We start from the raw sequence: 22,350 nt of genomic DNA on the forward strand, positions 1-22,350 counted from the left end.
TACGATAGGAAATTCACAAAATATCCTCATGGAACATGATCTTTACTTAATATCCTAATGATTTTGTGGCATAATTTTTTTTTTATCATTTTGACCCATACAATGTATTTTTGGATATTGCTACAAATATACCTGCGCTACTTAAGACTAGTTTTGTGGTCCAGGGGCACATATGGGATGACCTGTATAGAGGTTTTTCCTCAGGATCCATGGCAAAATATTGTAACGTATAACAGCTTTTTACAACTAGTTTTATTTATGGTATGGAAATGTATGCTGGTTTTTAAAAACAGTAAGGTTAAAAACTAGGAAAATGTCTAAAGATAGCATAAGTAATGCTCTATTGATTTTGTAATTTTTCTATCAAAACATTGTCAGCAATTAATGTTGTGCATTTTAAATTTTAAATTTCAGCCTTTGTTAACTAGATCTAATTTGATCCACATATACCTCATAAGGACAGTTGATAAAAAAACAGTACAAAGTGCTGTCTATTATAAAATTTTACTTATAATATTTATTATGCACAAGGTACAGTACAAAATCATGGGTCTCTAACATGGCAGCAAACTTTTTGCCCAAATGTCCTCAGGAAACTCTCATCTGAATTTCGTCCTGTTCATGGTGTCAAGGGCCCATAGTGCTGAAACACAGCAGCAGATATAACAAACATACAAGCAACACAAAAACGAGTGAAAAAGATTATACAAGGACCATAAATACAAAGAGACAAAAAGTATGAAGAAACACAGAGCTAAGCAAAGTACAAAGGTTGATGATGATGATGATGATGCTAAAGAAAAAAAGCTCTTTAAAAAAGCATCTGCATTATTAGGTTGCAAAGTTACAGAACCAGAAATAATGAGTGTAAGGCCTAAAGGCATTGAAAACATATTGTACAATATCAGTGATGGAAACACGTTCCAAAAAGGTTCTGTGAATATGAACATTACTTCATTACATGAGGCAGTTTTTCAATCAGGAATTGTACCTGGTGCACAATGATGTTTCAAACAAAAGGTGCTTTCATAATTTTTGAGAATCAAGTGATGGGTGAGGGAAATTTTCATAAATCATAATGTTGCAAAATTAAACCAAAATATGACTACTGGAAACAAAAATGGGCTCCAGTATGATGATATTTGTAATGAAAATAAAAATAATTTCTGGCAAGACCACATTTATGTCTAAATATGCATTTTTAAGGGGTTGTCTGCATCCCTTAAATATTAAATGCAAATATGATTTCTTGAGTATTAACAGAGGATGACAAAGCAGCCACAATGAACTGCCATAACAAGTTTCATCAGGCAGATCAACACAGTGTGTTGAATGAACAGCTTGGAATCACGAATATAAAAGACGCTTTGAATTTCTCCTGAACTCTGAAAGAGTGCAAAACATTCAGAGGCACCTTTTGATGTTAACCTGCTAATAGACACATAGCCGATAGCAGGAAAACTTAACCCGCAGATTTGTAACACAACGTGTTGTGGGGGGATTCTCTGGCATTGTGAATGGTTACTGCAATGAGGCATCTGGAGATTTTTGAACAGTATTTTGAGATGGTGGTTGAATTTAAGTAACTAGGGAAAGTACAAATAGGCATTATGTAACATCTATCTTATCTAAGAAGTACAAACTCATCTTTCCTAAAAGCTTTCAAGACTCAAAAGCCACAAGAATTGAGAATGAAAGGTGATACAATCACTCCTCTAGACTTTACAAAAACTTAAACTACTAAGTTTCTTTAGTCTTGACACATTGTCTGAAGTAAAATGACAAACACAAATGCAACAAAAGAAGTGCATGATTGAAATGAAGCAGGATGATGCTGGGAATGTCATACTTCCTTGTCCTTTTTGACAGTAGTACTCTTTTTTTTTCTTTTCACAAATCAGCTAAAAAATGTACTAGGATGCCTATTATTCATTCTCATGTAGCCACTCTGTGATACTAACTGACAGACCTGAAGAAATCATTTCAAGTACCGTGACCCGTGGAGCCATTTTTGGCCTAATGATGTAGCTATGTCATTGTAATGACCTGGTGAATGGACTAAACATTAGTTATCTGCTGCTTTATGTTCTCTTTTCTTTGTCAATGAAGCGTAATCAAAATCTATGCAGATTTCGTTAAGACACAACTGTATGGTTTGTGGTGCCCCATTTCAATCCTCTGTGAGGTCATCTTTCTATGTAGATCAGAGAATGTAAACAAGTCAAGGAGGAAAATGTAAAAAAAAAGCACCAGACACTAATTATATTCCAACAAAAGGACTGAAAAAAAAAAACATCACAGTCCCACAGCACCAGGTCCAACCCTCTTTATGGACTTTTCCAAGAGGACTTGGGTTGAGAAGGCAAGCTGATACCAACATCAACTTAAGAATGTTGCACATCTCCATCATTCTCAAAAGTTCAGCTGGGCACCGACCGGAAAAATGGCAGTTGACTTTCCTACAGGTCACCTGCTGTGAGAGAGTTTGTGTGCAAGAGATAGATGTCTAGCCAAAATACAGGAGAGATCACTTTTCTCCTTCGACAAACTCATCCCATGATGATTCCTGGTCATCCCCCTCCACTTCCCCCAAGTCCTCAGTATCTTCGAAGTCATCATTCACATATTCATCTCCCCAGTCCTCCTCTTCCTTTTCTTCCTCCTCATCTTCGAATTCCATCCCTCCGTAGTCCATTTCTTCATCATCATCCACAACTTCAAGGCCTTCATCTTCCCCTTCATCTCCGATCACCCCTTCCATCACCTCGCCTTCATCGCTCATATCTTCCTCCTTGATGTCTTTAGAAGGAGAAGAGGATGGCAAAACCACGTTGTCCACTACCTCGTCTGCATATGGGTCTCTTTGGGCTTGGAACGCGGGTCTGTTGGGGGCGGGAATGAAGAGCGGAGCAGCAGGTGGTAGGGCAGGCAGTGGTATCCTGCCCGACACTGAAATATTGGGCGGAGGGGGTAGGATAGGTGTACCGGGCACGTACTCTCGAATTTCACCCGGTTCCAGGGGATCGGGGCCGCAGGGGTCATGATCGCTGCAAGACAGCTTGCCGTCCAGTTTGGATATGAACAGCATTCCCTCACGGTGCTGTTTGCAGTAGGAGTTGGGGCACATCTCGCAGTAGGACGCCGACTCACTACTACACAAATTACACTGATGCCAAGGACACTCCCAGCGGCCTGAAAAATGCATATAAAAGGTAGATTCAGTCATGATTTAGCTTGAATAAAATCCTGAGCTGACCGAATAGCCAATAGTAGAAGAGTTTTTCAATTATTTAACGTTACTAAAGCAAGAAAATTCCTTTAAAATGCTGAAAAGAATTTTGAAGCAAACCACAATTTGTAAAAGTAAAGTGAATGTTTTACTGTTTTTTTTGTTGTTGTTTTTAATATGTTAGGTTAAAACAAATCCATTTATTTAAACATTTCAAGTTTTATATTACCATGCTTTCTATAGACTGGTAAGAAATCAGGAGAGTAATTGTGATTATTTCCCTCTATTGATGGCCATAGTTTTAACCAGAAAGAAAAACCAAATATATGTTCCTGGACCACAAAACCAGTCATAAGGGTCAATTTTTTTTAAACCGAGATTGAAAGCTGAATAAATAAGCCTTCCATTGATGTATGGTTTGTTATGATACGAGATACAACTATTTGAAAATCTGGAATCTGAGGGTGTAAAAATCGAAAATCGCCTTTAAGTTGTCCAAAGGAAGTTCATAGCAATGCATATTACTAATCAAAAATTAAGTTTTTATATATTTATGGTAGGAAATGTACAAAATATCTTCATGGAACACTAGCTTTACTTAATAAAAATGTTTGGCATAAAATAAAATTGACCAAGATTGGTTTTGTGGTCCAAGGTCATATATATATACAATATAGATATAGATATAGATATAATTGGCCATGTTTGGATCTTCCAACCGGACAATAATCCAAAAACAAACCTTACAAACAACACAAAAATGGGTCACTGGGCACAAAACCAAGCTTCTGCTATGGCCATTTCAGGTCCCTGACCTGCACCCTGTAGAAAATGAGTGAGGTGAACTAAAGAGAAGCACCACCAACAGCTGGGAAGTCATGGCCTAATGGTTAGAGAGTCTCGGGCCAGCAGGAATTGTAGGTGGGGGGAGTGAATGTCCAGCGCTCTCTCCACCCTCAATACCACGACTGAGGTGCCCTTGAGCAAGGCACCAAACCCCCAACCGCTCCCTGGACACCACAGCTGCCCACTGCTCTGGGTGTGTGTTCACTTTGAATGGGTTAAATGTAGAGCACGAATTCAGAGTATGGGTCACCACACTTGGCCATATGTCCCTTCACTTTCACTTTAAGGATCTGGAGAGATTCTGGATGAAGGAATAGTCTCTTATCTCTTGTCAGGTGTTCTCTAACCCCATCAGGCATTATAGGAGAAAACTCCTATACTATTTTGGCAAATGGAGGTATTGAATAAAAGGGTACCATTAATTGCGTCCAATGTGTATTAGAGATAAACATTTATTTCATAATGATACCACCCCCCCCCCCCCCCCCCCCCATTTCAAATTCTTATTCTCCAATGAAAGGTTAGATTTGTGAATTTTTAAAATAAAAGATCAAAAGGATTAACAATGCAGATTAATTTCCACAGCCTTCGTTAATCATATTTACCAAGGGTGCCAACAATTCTGTCTCAAACTAGTAATAGCAGCAAATCATTGTTTTGACAGTTTGAGGGTTATAAATAATAATTATAATAACAATAATAAAAAATTTTACAATGTTACAAAAAAATTCATTTTCAAATAAATTTTGTTCTTTTGAACTTTCTATTTTCATAAATGTTATTATTTACAATCTGTCACAATATTACCGTTATATTACTTTTTACTATATTTTGGTCAAATAATTGCAACCTTGCTAAGCATAAGAGATTTCTTTAACATTCCTAAACACAATTCTTTCAACATTAAAAATTTCTCCTAAACTTTTAAAAGGGGACCTATTATGCAAAAATCACTTTTATAAAGGTGTTTGAACAGTTGTGTGGCCGCAGTGTGTGAAAACAACCAGCCTATAATGGTAAAAATCCACCCACTCATTTTTTTTATAATCTAAAATAAATCATAAACAGTCAGAACGAGCAGTTTCAGATTCTCCCTCTGTTCACATCACAGAGGGGGAAAAGTCCCGCCCCATGTGTGACGCTTCCCTATAGAGTGAGAAGCTGTGGTCCGCCTCCGCCATTACCAATTACATGCTGTAGCTGCTGGAGATATACAATGTCAGCCAAAGAGGCATTTCAAGTGTTGTGTTTTGGGATGCACTAACGAACATAGGAGTCTCCATAGACTCCCTCCATCGTCTAAGGAAATGTCCTGGAAAAAAATCGGTAAAGTCCCCATTACGTGTAGGGATCAGTAACAACGCTTCGTGCGCGAATTTCAGCTCCAGACAAAGTAAGTATCACGCGTTTGTTTTCCAAATTGCCCTTCTGAAAGAGCTTCTTGGCACTCTGTAAGGCTAATGATGCTAAAGCTACCATTGTCTCTGTCTGTTTTCACTGGTGCTGTCTTCATGAATGATCGTGAATAGGAATGTGGTAGTTAAAAGTTGCATATGAAAGCAATGTGAGTCGATCGCTTGAGTTTGTTGAGCTCACTTATAAAGTTTGTGATAGCATGCCATGCACCATGAGACCAGCTAACGTTATGTTGTTATTTTTATCCCGCCGTGCTCCCTGGCTGTGTAATTCACAAACGCAATTTTATTATGCACAGTATAATCAGATGACTGACTTTGAAACCGAGTATGTTTTCTGTAAAGATAACAGGCTTGTACTAATTGTGGAATGTTTATTTGCAAAAGCTAGCACTGCTATTGCCGGAGCGCCCTCTTCTCCGGGAGCACCAGCTCATTTGCATTAAAGCAACATACTCAAATACAGAGCGTTTTGGCTCACACCCTAAAAGTGGCAATTTTAACAAGCTATAAAAAATGATCTGTGGGGTATTTTGAGCTAAAACTTCCCATACACACTTTGGGGATATCACAGACTTATTTTACATCTTGTAAAAAGGAGCATAAAAGGTCCCCTTTAAACATCAGTGTAAACTAATGGCTTTCATCGTTTTTGTTGGTGTTTTTTAGGGGACACCCCAACTTCCTGTTTTAATACAAAATACATAAAAACAAAAGAAAAATAGAGCTCACCATGAAAGAAACACATCATAAACGTCAGAACAAGGCAAAATACCTTGACAATGAAACATACAAAGAAAATAGTTAAAAGTGACTCTTGCTCTTTGAAAATGAGTCACTCACCTGCAGGTCTCCTGGACAGATTCAGACAGTCGGCATGATAGACCTTGGGGCAGCCAGGCTTCTTACAAGACACTATCTGCCCGCCATCACCACAGAAGAAACATTCATCCTCTCGCTCCTTGGTGACCTCCAACTGGCTCTTGCGCTTCACCGCAACCTTCTTTTTCAGTTTCCGCACCTTGTCATCAGATGAGGGTTGATTCTGAAGAGAAAGTTGTTACATGGAGAACATCAACTTTAACCCTGAATATACCTTTAAAACAACCCTATAATACACCCAGCATGCCATACCTTTGGTCTGACACCAAGGAATCCGCTGCAGTTGGGCGCTCCACATTTACACTCCGTCTTCCCATTACCAAGACACTCCAAGTTATAGTTAAAAGTGAGTTCAACACCTGAGAACAACCAACAAACCTAATCAACAAACATTCTCCCCCTTTCTATTACCATATTATCTAGATTCAAACTCACCTGTAGGAATGTCCTCCAGTGCAAACAGCCCGACTCTGGTGTCTCCATTCACCGTCCACTTCTGCGTCTCACAGTTTGGCTGGCAGCTGTGGTTCATAAAACGTGATTGGTTTCCCTTCGGCCCGGCATCTATGATCCGATCCTGCGCATACACAGAAAACAGAGCCCAGTGTCAAGGTAAGAGCAGAACATGTTATCAGGATAATCTGGATTGAGAATTGCCTCAGGTGACTGACTTTATCCAGTGTGAGCATGTAGAAGTTGCAGATGTTGTTCTCCTGTGCATGTTTGATCCTGGCTCGACACTCTTCTTCGTCAATGACCTCTCCAACATACTCATTCACAAAAGCTCCCTATGGTGGATTAATGTAATGTAATTAAATGAGGAAGTGAGACATAGTAAATCTTAATATGTGTGTTCAGAGCTGGGTAGTAACTCATGTGATCTGGATTACGTTATCAAACTCCTAAAATTAAATACTTGTAATTGTATTCAATTACATTTTAAAATCAGACTACAGTTACTTTCTTAGGGATTACATGATTACATATTTACACAACAGAAATCATTTATTCAGAATTTATTGATTCTTGTGAATTCCACTTTTTTATCTTTTAGAGTTTCCTTTCTATAATAACCTACTGCTTATATACACTCTGTAAGTCTTCCAGTTTTATGGACATTCACACAGAGATCAGTCATTAGTCAGGTGGCTATACAGCATTTAACAACAAAAATTATTTCAGGTTTAAGAAGTGTTTCAACATGGCATCAACTACTGATATGAACTAATTTTTATTTGAATTATCGCTCAGTCGGTTATTTAACCATGTATTACTTTTGAAGGCATGTGTCAATCAAACACATTAAAATGCACAAATTCACCAACTTTCTTGTCATCTGATCCTCTTTCCCCAAATATATTTTTATTTAAAGTTTATTTAAATATTTTAATACTGAAGTTATTACATTTGCATGTTCATGGTTCTCTGATGTTGGTTATGGTCACATGACATGCAGGTAAACAAATAAAATATTTTTCAGTAAGTGTTTAATTTTGATTTAATTTTCTATTTAAATCAATGTGAAAAACGAGATAGGTCAAAAGTATCTAAAAGTAGTCTGATTATATTACCTAAAATGTGTAATGTAATGGATTACGTAATACTAACTACAATTTTTGTCATGTACTTTGGAATCAGTAACGGACTACAATTTGTAAGTCATCTACCCAGCTCTGTGTGTGTGTGATATCGCTCAAATAAATCAGCAAGTGAATACAGCCCACCTTCTTGATGTCAGACACACTGCGTAAACCCCAACCACGCGACAGCGTCCTGAAGATCTCCACCTCAGTGTACTGGCGTTTGGTGAAGCTTTGGTTCTGACAGTGTTCCTCTGCTGGACACACTTGAGGATGACACTCGTACATTAGCATGCGGTTGATGCACTCCGAGTCAATGCCACACGGGTTCTCGTCTTCGGCTTTGCAGTTGCAGCGTGGGATCTCAGACAGATCTGCCGTGATGATTTGCACTTTCCCTATCGGTCTGTTCACCTGCGTGAAAATCAATCAGTGTTCATGAGAGATAACATGAGATCAGTGTCACTATCTGAGAAGCCAGCATTAGGCCAATTTTAAGAATGGGAAATCAACACAACACTGAATTCTTGAAGGACAACTCTCACCTTCACAAGTCAGTTTTTTTTTTTTTTTTCATGGAACACAAAAGGAGAATTTGAGTAATGTGGATTTTTTCACTTTAACTTTCAAATGATAAAAGTGTTAAAGCATCTGACATTATTACCTTAATGTGTTTGTATGGCGGAGGTTTCTTGTCATTCTTCTGGTCTTCTTGAAGCTGTCTCATCTCCTTCTCCGCCTGCAGTTCCCTGAATCTTTCGGCAGCTTCATTTAAAGCTGAGAAAAAAAAAAAAATTCTTTAAACCAATTTGCTCTCAATATTGAAAGAATTCACATTGTAAACTCTAATCAATAGTTGCTATAACTGGTATCATAACAGCATACATATATTAATAACTCACATTTCTACAGTGCCTTAAACTTTTATATATAAAACAAACATTTGTTTTCAAACGGTCATAAGATACAGCAGATTAATCTGATTTCCACCATGTTACAAAAGCTCATGTCAAATTTGTCCAAACAGCTTCTAAATGTCAATATATATTATGTAATACAATGTGTCATAATATCATATTTATTTGTCCAAAATCCTGCTCCACATATTTTAATATTTAGATAGCAAATATGTTTTGATATTAAGTGTGAATATTATGTATGGCACCTAATAACCTAATTGTGTCAATTAACTATTTTAGATAATTGCTAGAGTGTAAAATTACCTTTTTTATAGACAGCATCTGCACCCTTTCCCATTTTTTCCTTATTGTTGGCATCCCCTTCCATGTAGGGAAAACAGCGAGCCTGATATGTCCACATATAGTCTTTGGAGCCAAAGAAGTGCACAGGAAACTCCCCCACCTCATGCCGCATGCGGTAGATGTTCTCAGGAACGTTTTTTGGTTGAGTCACTTCAGCGGGCCACCACCTGGAACAAAAGGTCAGAAATGCATCAGTGAACATCATCAATATTGCACTGCAATTTTCAGGGGAAAATGGTACTGGTGAAACAACACAAACCTGTAGCGGCCCACTTTGACCCACAGAATGTCCTTGTAGTGGGGTTTCTTTCCCGCTCGACAGTCGTTACAGAACCAGCTTTCCTTGGGCATGTCAATGTTCAGACAATCACGGTGAAAGGCAGCAGGGCAAGATTCACAGCAGAGCAGACTTCCTCCTATAGGGCGAGACAGAAAACAAATGTACTTGTAATAAACAACTGTAGTAAAATGTTTGCCCCATCCTCTCGACTCACTATAAAAGAGTCTTTTCCAACTTGGAAAATAATAGCCTTAGCAAGCACCACTAATAATTTTAACCGCGAGATCTATGAAGACTGGATTGCATACCTTCAGAACACACAAAACACCAGCTGACGTTGATGTGTTCATGGTTTTTGCACCCTTTGCGTGGAATGAAGTGGTTGGGGCACAGGAAGCTGTTATTGGCCAATGGGACACTGCCTGCAGCCATACAGTAGTCATTGGCATGGTAGGCCACAGGGCAGCGGACGCAGCGGGTCAAGCGGCCTATGAGATCGACAAAGTTATGATCAATGACGTAGAAACAACAGATTTTATTTTTAATAATCGTTGCAAATGCAATATCTGAATGACAGTCACCTTTGGAGATACCAGGGTTGGCGGGGTTGGTGATGAAGCAAGCCAGACAGACGTGGAGGGAGCAGCGGAAGCCGCGGTTCAGAGCGACGGTGGGGGAATATTTCAGTATGCATTCCATGTGATAAAACTTCCCACACACAGGGATCATACACCTCCTGACCTCCTTGTCAGGCTTTTTACACACAAAACATGTGTGCACACCTACAGGAAGGAAGAACAGGAAAGACACACAAAGAAATGAAGGTGTTCACTTGTATATCTTGGACTGCATCTGGATTTTTGAGTGCATCACAATATCATAATTAGAGTATATATGGTTAGAATCATACTTAAGAACAAAATTGCTAAAAAGAAATGAGTTATCGTCTACTCAAACTAGAATATTCTAAAAATAGGAAATTATTTTAATCATTGGCAATGCTGTCAGTAGATTTTCGGAACTGACACAAAGGACACAAACTAATATTTTCGATAATTGTCTAGGAGGACTGATATCAATCAATCCTAACAGTTTCAAAATGGCCAAATAGCTTAGCTGATATATTGGTTATGGACTGGTTACTCACCCGTCTTACACTCTTGGCAGATAAACCGGCCTTTAGGGGTCTCAGTGAGGCCAATGCACTGCAGATGGAAGGCACCACAGCACTGCCCCTCACAGAGGAGCAGTTCACCCGTTTTCTCACATACCTACAAGACATAACCCAAAAACAGTTTTACACTGAATGCCAAACGCTACCATAGAAAAGTTGGGGGTTGGTAAGATTTTAAATGTTTTTGGAAGGCGTCTCTTTTAAAGCTCACAAGACAAAGTAATATTTTGAAATATTACTATTAAAAATATGTCGTTACTAATTCAATTTATTTTAAAATGTAATTTATTTCTGTGATGATAAAGCTGAATTGTCAGCATCATTACTCCAGTCTTCACAACAGACTGTTTATTTAAGGATTCCTTTATGAACAGAAAGGTAGAAAGCATTTATTTAAAACATTATAAATCTAGAAACATTATACGTCTCAACTATCTCTTCAGTTCATTTGAATCCATCTGTGCTAAATAAAAGTAACAATTTTACAATAAATAAATAAATCAATAAAAATCAAAGTATCAGTGTAAAACCAATCAAGCAAATAAAGTAGGGATGAATCGAAATGAAAATTCTTGGCTGAAGCCGAAACCGAACAAAATTTATATTTTTTTAACATTCTAGCAGACATTATACCAAAGCAGCACAATTTAACTTAAAATTAATAAATTAGTAAAATAATATTTTTTGGCCATTTTTGAGAGCCCCCTTCTTGAATCAGGCATGTATTTTTACTCTACAAATAAATTCAGACTTCTTTTACAACAGAAAATATTACAGATCCCTGTTTGAACACTCTGCGTGAAAGTTATAATAAATGTAAATAGAACAGTTGTAATCATTATTATCGTTATTACTTTTATCTTACTTTTTTATTTTATTTTACAGAACAATAGTAAAATTACAACACTAACATTTATGAATGTTGATACAGTTCTTGCTTTTTCTCAGCTTTTATTTTGGCGGAAACCCACAGGAAGACCTCCAAGTGGATGCTGCACACTGGTGGTGGTTGAGGAGAGACCCCCACATGATTGTAAAGCGCTTTGGGTGTACGGCAATACACAATAAATGTGCTATATAAATGCATCATTCATTCATTCATTCAATTGTTTGAAGGGGTCATATGATGCTTTTTTAAAGATCATTATTGTATGTATTTGGTGTAACATGTTGAAATTTTTCAAATACTTTACATTATTGTAGGTCCTCTATGTCCCGCCTCTCTCAAACTCATCGTTTTCTACAAAGTCCCTCCTTCCGACAAGCGCAGTCTGCTCTGATTGGTCAACTGGGCCAGTGCATTGTGATTGGCCGAACACCAAAAGCACTTGTCGGAAATGTAATAAATGCTCCTTTTCATAATCGCGAATAAAATCAAAATCTAAGTAAAGACAGTTAATAATGTCCTTAGTTTTACCATCAGTTCAAGCCCGAAAGGGGAACAGAGTCGCGTGACAGACACAGATGATGCTCGTATGTGTTTGCACACACGCCATGATTAAGACAGCTGACTCCACTGTGATGTGACCCTGTCTCTCTCTCTCTCTCTCACACACACACACACACTCACACACGATGCGCAACTCCGCATTTGAACAGTCAATATCAAATACTTAAACTAATAACAAAACATATTTACAGTCGCTGATTCAGAAGAGCCAGATTGTCATAGCAAAGTCAGAATTACCTCCTCTCCTAGGCTCAAGAAACTGTCGTCCAGAAAATGCGTTGTGATAACGTCTGGGTTGTGCTGTTCTGTTGTAAGTAATTTTAATGATTCCTAATTGCATCTACGTTCAGAAGGCCAAATAAAGTGCTTTTGCTTTGGCATAGAAACACACAGCGTCTCCCTGACATGGCTGCATCAACACTACTGCGGTTACTGAAACCACGCCGCCTTTCTTTGCGTGAACATTTGGGCGGCATCACCAAATATTTCCACATTGTGACGTAGACATGTGGGGGCGTGTTTGAATAAGCCGTTTTAGGAGGGCGTGGACGAGTCTTAACTTTTATAAAGAATATCTCTTTGTGTTTGAGACTTTAGTCTTTGCATCTTCAGGGATCTTATCTATGCACAAACAGCTTGTAACACTCCAAAGAGAAAGGAAAACCTGAAATCGCACTATATGACCCTTTTAAGGGCATTTCGTGATTTCAATCATCAAACAGTAACCAGCAACAACACCCCTTCCTTATCTCATCGAAGACATGCAATACATTACTAAACAGTCCATCGCTGTAACATTCTCGGAGAGTTTTAAATGCTTCCACACTGCCGAATATTCGGTGCATCACTAAAATAAAGCTCATAGAGCAAACATATACATGAAGGTGAAATTACATTGTGTGAATATATCTCTATAAAGATTTTTACCTGGCAAACATTCTCCTTCAATGACGCACCTCCACCTTTCTCCCCTGATTTTCTATTGGTTGAGAGTCCTGATAAGTCACCTGATAAAGAATCTCTGCTATCATTCAGTCCTGCACCAAAAACCTGAAAATGAAACACAAAAAAACAGTTATATAACTCTATAAATAGAGATAAATCTCACTGTGATGAATCAAATCTAGGAAGAAGCTAGATCATGATGTTTGAATCACGAGTTTAAGTAAGGACTTCATATTAATTTTAGACTGATGAAAAATGCGCAGCTAATAATAATAACCTCAGAAATCAGGGAGTCCTCGCCATTTGTGTGTGACTCCTTTGCCTGAGGCTTTGATGGGCTGCACTGATCTTCTTCAAGCTGGATCTGGCAGACACTGGGTGTGTCCTGCTGGACTGGGGACGATGTTCTTATTTCATCTTCACTTTGCGTTGCTGCTAAGGATGACAGAAATAAATATAATTGTAAATTTTTGGAAAATGAAAGAAAAAAAAAAAAAAAAAAAAAGAGAAAACAAACCTGATGCAGCACACGGGCTTGATGGTTTAGATCCAGGCTCTTCCGGTTTCTGTTAAAAATAAATATTTATATATCTCAGTAGTGTTGCTGGCCAAATTGTCTAAAGTTTGTAGTTGTTTCTAAATCGTAGTCTATGTAAAATGTACAAATAGTTACAAAAGTTCATAAAGTTATTAATAGTTAACGCTGCAGTCCGTATCTTTTTTGTGTTCAAAATGTACAACATTTATATAATAACTGAGTACACCATGAATCCATTTTCCAAACCGTGTTTTTGGCTTGTCCTGACTCACTACGGTACACATATAATAAGTGTTTATATTCTGACTATTTAGACTGGTTCGGGTAGGTACCGCTGCGGAGAAGCCCGGTGCCTGCGTGATTTGTCATACACATGAACAGAGAGAGTAGCTCCAGCTACAATGTTCTTCCGCAACACGCATGCAGTTCTGTTTATTAACCGCTAGCTAGAGCGTCAAAGATTACAGAAATGTAAGCTTTAAGAAATCTAAAGTAATTCTTATGTGCAAAGAGAACTGATAGACATTTATGCTTAATGTATTTATAAACATTTTAGGAACGCTCACTATTAATGCAATTAATGTCTAATAAAGGTAGGTTATTATTTTTGTATTTTCTGAGAACTAATTTTACTTCTAATAAACCATTAACAACTCCTTTACTATGGAGTTAAATACTGTTCATGAGTTAGGTATGGTTAAAAAGTTGGTAACAAAGGATGCTAAAACACATAATAAAACATGAGAATGAATGAAGAACTCACTATTTGTACATAACCTACTAGTGTATTAAAAATATGCAGACTGCAGATTATAAACTGAATTAATTATAAAATAATTGAACTAGTTTAAACTAGTTTGCTAATTATTTTAAAGTTACTGAATACTTATAACTGGTGTTACCAATTTATTAAAATGACTATATACATTACTAAAAAACAAATACCCCATAACATTACCTGCAAATCTTTGAGATCTGATACATCTGGGCTGTTATCTTGTTGTTTACTCTCCTGATTTAACAGAGGTAAAAGGAAAAGAAATATATATAAAAGCAAATACAGAAGACCCCAAAACATTTAATAATTTTTTTAGAAATCATACAGACCACTAACCTCTTTCTTTGGGATCTGTACAGAATCCCCCTCAACAGTGCAGTCTAGAATTTTATGCACAGTCTTACGTGGTCTCTTTCTATCTGTGGATGCTGCAACAGCAATATAAAATGTGTTCATACCTACAGCTGACATTTACAAGTAAAATAAAGTGCCTTAAACTATACATTCTTACCAGATTTCTTCTCACATGACTCTCTGTTTAGCAACGGGGCACCACAGGATGGCGATAATGGTGTTGAAGGTGATACAAGACCATCTGCTGGTTCTTTCTGCTCCTCTAGTGTGGCCTGCTCAGAGGGTTTTTCAGGTAAAGAGCTTAAAACCTCAGGCGCGATCTGCTCAGGTGCCGGCTGCTCAGCATTAGTGTTGGCGATCAAAGATCCCTTCAGGAAAGGTATGAAATAGCATTATTCACATTCAGAAATACAGTGTGTGCACGTTACGAATAATTCACTCAAAACTGAATTGACATCATTTTAGTACCTTTTTGTATGGAAAATTGCACCCATCAATTATAGCCTATGCTCTCAAATTCTTATATCAAAATTCTCCGACATTTTTCTTTGCAAATGCTCAGTTTGTACTTCTAATTCATAACCGGTATTTTCTTTTGTTCTCTCTCCGCATTCGTCACCAATCACGCAACGCCAATGTCCTACGTCATCCGCCAGAACGACTTCTGCGCACGACAGTTAGATAAAGTAAGAGAGAAACATTTAAAATGTGGATATTTTTCTTACAAAACCGCATGGATTCACTACAGGAGGCCTTTATTCACGCACTGGAGCCATATGAGGCACGTTTAATTATGGATTTGCACGCTTCATTTGATGTGTTTTGGACTGTGGAACAGAAACAACTGCCGACTGCAATGATAGAGCTTAGAAGTGCCAGAACTACGATTGGATTCGTCTAAAAGAAGAAAGTCATATACACCTAGGATGGCTTGTGGGCGAGTAAATAACAGGCTAATTTTCATTTTTTGGTGAACTAACCCTTTAAAGTCCATTGGATCAACAGAAACAAATGTAAATATTTGTAGAAACAGCTTACTGTTTTACAGGACTCAGGAGTTTTCTTTGCTTTTTTCTTTGTGGGAAATGTGTGTTCATATTCTTCACTGCATTCAATCAGCCTCTTGCTTGGTTTTCTGAGCCTTTTGTTTTCTAAAAACAGAATAATTAAAAATGCATTGAATTTAGCATAAAACTTTTAACTTTTAACATTAAACATAACTTTTGGGACTTAATCTAATATTTCAGTTACCTGAAGCATCTTTTTTATCAGGGATGTCAGAATGAGCCTTTTCTTCAAGACTGTCTTTGAAAACTCCATTTAGCTCTGTGGACTCCTTCACTGTGGACTCCTTCACTACTTCTTGATTCAAACCAACCAGATCACTCTTTGGTTTGGTGCTTTTCCCAATGCCAGACTCAAATGTTTGCCATCGCTTTTTAGGAGCAACCTTGGAGATGGTGCCTTTGCCACAGACATCAGGAACAGCATCACGGTGAGAGTTGGAAAGTTCCCCTAACAGAGGCAAACTCTTTTCAAGTGCATTCAAACCTGCTGATGATTTCTGCTTTTTCAGTGGAGAAACTAAATTGTTCCCACCATCGTGTTTTTGCATCTCCTTTTTCGCCGATGATTTCGGCTTAGCCTTGCTCGGTTTTGAGCTGTTTGGCGTTGATGTCTTTCCCTGCCGACTGTTCTGAACCACAATCGCCTTCCAGTCCTTTTCACAAAGCACCTCATTTGTTGTTTCTTCTCCAGGTGGTATAAGAGAAGGTTCTTCCCTGATGAGAGAGGATGGAGATGTGGGAGGAAGAGTTAAAGGTTTCCCATCCTTCTCCCGGCTGTCGTGCATATCCTTCAGGAGCATTAGGAAAGTGCTGAATTTGTAGTTCGAATCCGCACGGAGCGAAGGTTCTCCTGAGCTGCATTCCTCTTTGACAAGAGACCTGAAAGAAAGCTCCTTTATATCCTGGAAAGCGTCCATGGGAGAGATCGAGGGAGACGGGAAAGATGAAGATGAAGTGTCTGAGATCATGCTCTCGTTTTTTATTTTAACGGATTTGAGGGAGGATTCAGTCACTTCTGACTTGGAACCTTTATGTCGAGGTCCATTCTGAACATCCTTTTTCTCATTTCGGATTCTTTTAAAGTTAATAAGAGTTGGGTTTGACGGTGTGTGAGAGATAGAGGCATCCCTGGGCTCTTCACTGACCTCTGTTTTTGCCAGCCATTGTTGTTTTGACAACTCAGAATGGTCGGTGGGGGATGAGCACTTGTTGTAAAAATCTGAGTGTTCATTGTCAGCACATGGTGAGCAAGATTTTGGCTCCTGACTTAAATCTTTCTCCTTGGTTTCTTCACTGGCGGCAAGTGCTCTTGAGATTAAGCCACTGCTGGCAGGGAAATAGAAAGAGTGCATGGCAAAAGACCCATCTGAGGACCCTGGGGAACTGCTTTCCTTCTGTCTGGAGTTCGTAGCCCTAAGTGTTTTTTCTTTGGGTGCTGACTTCTTTAGCTTACTGTTGGTTGTGCATTTTGAACCAGCCTCTTTCTTCTTCACCGGCTTATCCACGTTGGCTTTTTTCATCTTTTTACTTGGCTGTACTTTCTTATGTTTAGTGCTCAGTTCTTTCACCACCTCCTCCTGTGGCAATTGCTGTGAACGTTTGGGACACAGAATCCTCGGGACAGAGTCGATATCTGAATACAGACTATCTAGGGGGTCTGGTTTGTGCCATTCGGCGGCTGTGGAAGGTTTGTAGCTATCCGATGAAGTGTTTGATGATGGTTTAGATAATGAAGAGTTTTCAGTTAGTTTCACAGGAGATTTTACAGTTGAGCTGTTCTTCTTAGTTGCCTTCTTTTTGCTTCCAGTGCCAGGTTTTCCTTTGTTCTTAATAGATGCATCTAGTCCATTGGACAAAAGTGAGCTTGATAATGTGGACTGTGTAATAGATGTCAGGCAAGCAGGACTTTTTGGTGCCTTGTCTTCTGTAATAGGCATGTGCACATCCTGAATTAAAGTCAATGGAGGTTCGCTATTTAACCGTTTGGTCAATGCTGCCTCTGCCTCCAAGACACCAACTTTCCATGATGGCATTAGACGTTTGGGAACCTGTAGAATGAACAAAAGTATTTCTATCAAAAGCATTAATGTCATTTGATCATAAGCACTAATTTTTCTAAATGTAAGAACAAAACAGTTGCAAGTTAGCTTTACCGTGTATTTGTAATCTTTGTCCTTCTGTCTTCCTCTTCGTCGAAGTACAGGCAGTTTTTCAAACTGATGACCTCCTTCAAAAGGAAATGTGGATTTTGCTGGGACCCAAGCTTGGTCTACGATCTCCCCAAACATCCTGACAAAATAGAGACGGCATGGCCGACGACTGGGATCTGCATGAAAATATTATAATATGATAATATGACACCAAAGAGTTCTAATAGAGGTTTTACCTTATAAAATATAAAACTAAAAAAAAATTATAACTAACTATATTATGTCAATAGCATGTCCCATTACAAAAGTGTTACATCACCCATGTGAAATTAAGTATCCACTACGAATAGTCATACAAAAGGTGATTTAAACAAAAGAGATCACCTTTCATTTTGGTGTGGACTTCAATCTGTGGGTCAGTGGTTACATGACAGGGCCACCAGGGTCTGCGGTTGAATTTGGCCCACACGACATCTTCAACAGAGTACTTTATACCTGGGAGCTGCTTCTTCTTTGGGCTGTTGGACTTTGGGTTAAAATAAAAAGTTTTCAGTTTAATCATCACTCATTAATCATCAATAACATGAGTCAAGACAGCTTGAGTTAGTTGTTTAGCCTACTCTTTTAACATTTCAGATACTTTCACCTTTCAAAAAGCTGTTTGTGGGCGACAACCTAACTGCAACCCACTATAGTACGCCCTTTGTCCTTACTGTGACAAAGATCGTGGTCAGATAAGTTTAACAAAATTAGTATGAACCAACAAGCACTTAGCCTACACCTCTGCTCCACTGGGAAAAAATTAAGTCAAGCTACTACACAACGATTCAGTGCAACTGTGTGGTTCAAGAGGTGTTCAGCTTGAGGGAGGGTAATACAAATGACTTCCATCTATGACAACTGGGCAATACCAACTTTAAATAAACATACCGCTGCCTACAAGTAGTAAATATGTTGCTGAAGTCGAAGTGTGTAATTTCTACACCACAAACGCCACCATACCGAATTGCAAAAATAATGAGTTTTCAAACAAGTTGCCCAAAACACTCCCCCTGTGTGCAATTGTCAAAAAACTTATAATACTGGTTAAGAAAATGTTGTGGCAAAGCAACGTTTTGATAGTGCCAGTGTTTATACTTTTTTTTTTTGCCAAATCAATTTATGAATGAGTTGAGTGCATATTAAGAGGAGCTACTTTTTTAGCACATATGCCAAATATAATGCATATTTTGGCTGCACTTTTCATTAAATTAAACAAAAAGTATTTTACAGTGACAGACCAACCTTTCATTTTGATATTATCTGCATCAGCCAGTTACTGTGGTCATCTGACAGAAGTGATTCTGCTTGGCTGCTTGTTTTAAAAAAAATTTTTACTAAGACCTTTGTTTTACTACACATTTGGTTTTCACATATTTCTTAATTTTTGTGTAAAGAGTATGCAAAATAAATGCATGCTTAAATATTTAATTTAGTAATACATACAGTGGGGTTAAAAAATCTGAGAGTGCTAATAAAAATGCTTATATTTATAGTATTTTTCTGATAGCAGACCATTTTTTCCAATCCAAAACAACTTTAATTTTGCTTTAATCAGAGAAGCACTTGAGCTGCTCCACATATTTGAGCAAAACCTGATCATCATGTTATCCATGAATGATTTGAAATGTCCCAAAGAGCACCTTGTGCTTCAGTGGAAACAAAAAAATGTGAGTTCACATGATCAATGTCACAAATTTGGCTTCCAGATTAGTGAATTAAAAATTGTTCAGAATCTTAAAAAAGTCATAACATTTCTTTTGAATTTAATAATGTTTATTTCAAGGTTTAAATTACGGATTTTCAACGTGGTGTTGAACCCCACTGTGTGTGTGTGTGTGCATGAATCTATATCTATCTATCTATCTATCTATCTATCTATATATGCAGTATGCATGAATGTACATATACACCATATATAAAAAATAATGGATTTTTCCCCTTCCTGCGTTCTTAGGTGGAAACTCTTTAACATTATAACTTGTACACCTGTTAGGGAAAAAACACTATCAAGACAACAAAATAATAAATCTGATGAACATAAAACATCTTACAGGATTCGAATGGGAGTCAATAGGTGAATTTGGTCTTTTAGAGAGACCAGAGTTGAATATTGAAGCACTGTTCTCAGTGCTGGGCAGATCACAGTCACTGTCTGAATAATCTTCCATACTGTCAAAATCCTCCATCATGACCTCGACAGGCAAATGTGAGGGACTACCAGGAGGGTTAGACTTCACTGTATTTTTAGAAACAATACAACTTCCATGTTTGTTTGTACTTAGGTCCAGCCTGTGGCTGTTAGGAGCCTTTGTATTTGCCAGATTTCGTTTCTGGCATTTCTTTGACGTGTCTTTAAACGGTGCCACCACATTACCCCTATCATGCTGCTCCTCATCATTATCCTTGCTGTCCCCACTATCAAACAGGGTTGACTCAAAATGCAAAAATCCATTTGAGATGGATGGAAAATGTTCCAAGCTATCAGAGCTTACTGGTGAGAAACCATTTTTGTCCAGATCCTGAATAGTAGCCCTGTCAGTGTTGCCTTGCGAATTGGATGTGTGATAAAGGCCTATTCCGAACTCTCCTCCACCGATGGGATTGTGCATGAGCAATTTACTTCGTCCGTGAAAGTCCTTGTCCTGCAAACTCACGTCGGCATGGTTAACCATAGTGGTCAGATCCTGAAGTCTCCTCAGCGGACTGTAGTTGGAGGTGGATTCTCTCTGATTGTACATGAACGGCGATGCTGAGAGTTTGTAGCCAGAGTTTAAAAAATGCATGGCAGACCCCTGGTCCCCCTGTCGCTTTGTGCTCTGGTGTCCACAGGAGCTGATGCGGCCATCAAGTGCCTTGGTCTCCTGTGGATCACCACGACACTCCGAGCCATCCCTGCCAGCCACTTTGTAGGATTGATTCATGTTGTCATGGCTCCATCCTGCAACAAAATACAGGGAAATGCATTTAGAAGATGTTTTTTTTAAGAAGACCTAAAGAATTATAACTCAGGCTTTTCTTAACTCCTGAAGGGTTTGTTGCAACTGGCCACAGAACACAATGTGTTGTGCATTAAACTGAACATTGCAATCTAACTCAAAACAATTATGCAGGAGCAAAGATTATTTCACATTAACATGTCATTTTGACAGCAAAAACACTGTAATGTTGCAAAACACCAGCATGCACATGAGATATCCCCGCTGAAAATGATGCCAGCTTAAAGTGGTCATAATGTTGTTTGGAGTATGAAAGCTGGTCGACCAGTTAGAAACCGACTAGAAACCAGCTATCATGTTCCAAAACATAGCTTGCATCATAAACTGGATTTAGTAACAAGGTGGCTACTCGGGTTTAAGTCGCAACCCTCGTAGGCCGTCTTGTCAAGAATCCATCAAGACAAAGATAAGAGAGCTTGAAAAACTCAACATGAATCGCTGTCAAAGACACTTCGATATGCCCCTACTGGACTGTTTAAAGATGACCTCTGCCACGATTTCAGTGTGAAAACGCTGGTAAAGTATGTTACATTATCATCATGTGCATCAACAGTTCCCATACAGTCCTACAGCAGTAAAGTCACCCACGACGGTGAGATGAAAAACGCACCAAATACAAAAGGTACAGGAGAGAAATCGCCGGTTTCTTACCATTTACGACTCGGTCACGACAAAACCACCGGAAAGCCCTTCAAATTCGAGCATGTAGCGTTACTTTTTGTCAATTTGTGAAAGCGGATCTGCAAAATCCCAGCAGCATTTGCACCAGTAGGCCCGGCCTCGGCACTCATTTCTCTCTCCAACATCAAAAATGGAGATTAATAAATAAACGAAAATGAAATTGAGCGCCTGTCACCTTCCCTCGAAGCACCACGTCAATGCATCGAAAGCACGTTTTTCAGCGGTCACGATTTCTATTAAAATACATGATTGTTTGCCCCGCTTGCCGAGTGCCCCTGGTTGTATGTGTGTTAAAACAAGCCCTGACTGACTGTGTGTGTGTGTGTGTATATGTGTGCTGGTGAGAGCGACCAATCGGCACAGCACACCCAACCCCCAAGTCAGCATACATTCACATCCACTTAAACCGATTCACTATTTCCCAGGTACATCTCTCACTTGCGCTAAATGCATGTGGACAACGTGCAAGCGAACGCAAGTTTAACTTTGTCCCAAACGCGTCCTGCATACAGTCACAGTCGACGCGGTGCGTGTTGGGTGCATGGAGCTACACAACAGTGAGCATTTGCTTTTTAACCCTCACGCCATTTGTTTCCTTGTCCTAACAAAGGCGTAACTTCCTCCATTTTAGAGAGACCGCTCGTGCTTTGCAAGGTAGCCGACCACAATAGGTCATATGAG

At 38.7% G+C, this 22,350-nt stretch overlaps 1 protein-coding gene across 2 annotated transcripts; it reads right to left on the bottom strand.

Annotated features, from left to right (window-relative positions):
* Positions 1 to 489: 489 nt before the first annotated feature.
* LOC306883380 (histone-lysine N-methyltransferase, H3 lysine-36 specific-like) lies at positions 490 to 22,046 on the bottom strand. Of its 2 annotated transcripts, none has more exons than XM_079438584.1 (24): positions 21,640 to 22,046; positions 20,044 to 20,930; positions 18,335 to 18,476; positions 17,954 to 18,126; positions 15,985 to 17,848; positions 15,772 to 15,884; positions 14,891 to 15,101; positions 14,716 to 14,807; positions 14,560 to 14,613; positions 13,581 to 13,629; positions 13,341 to 13,495; positions 13,046 to 13,168; positions 10,642 to 10,765; positions 10,076 to 10,276; positions 9,803 to 9,982; positions 9,474 to 9,630; positions 9,176 to 9,381; positions 8,617 to 8,729; positions 8,097 to 8,366; positions 7,044 to 7,160; positions 6,808 to 6,949; positions 6,625 to 6,731; positions 6,334 to 6,535; positions 490 to 3,192 (listed from the first exon to the last, which is right to left on the bottom strand). In XM_079438584.1, the coding sequence occupies exons 2-24, from the start codon at positions 20,911 to 20,913 to the stop codon at positions 2,528 to 2,530; spliced, it is 6,330 nt and encodes a 2,109-aa protein (XP_079294710.1). In that variant the 5' UTR covers positions 20,914 to 20,930; positions 21,640 to 22,046; the 3' UTR covers positions 490 to 2,527. The 2 variants fall into 2 exon arrangements, with proteins under 2 accessions (XP_079294710.1, XP_079294709.1); XM_079438583.1 differs by having other exon boundaries at positions 13,341 to 13,498.
* Between the last annotated feature and the right edge of the window lie 304 nt (positions 22,047 to 22,350).

The sequence above is a fragment of the Barbus barbus genome (genome assembly GCF_936440315.1).
Source record: "Barbus barbus genome assembly, chromosome: 17".
In the NCBI taxonomy this organism is placed as follows: Eukaryota; Metazoa; Chordata; class Actinopteri; order Cypriniformes; family Cyprinidae; genus Barbus; species Barbus barbus.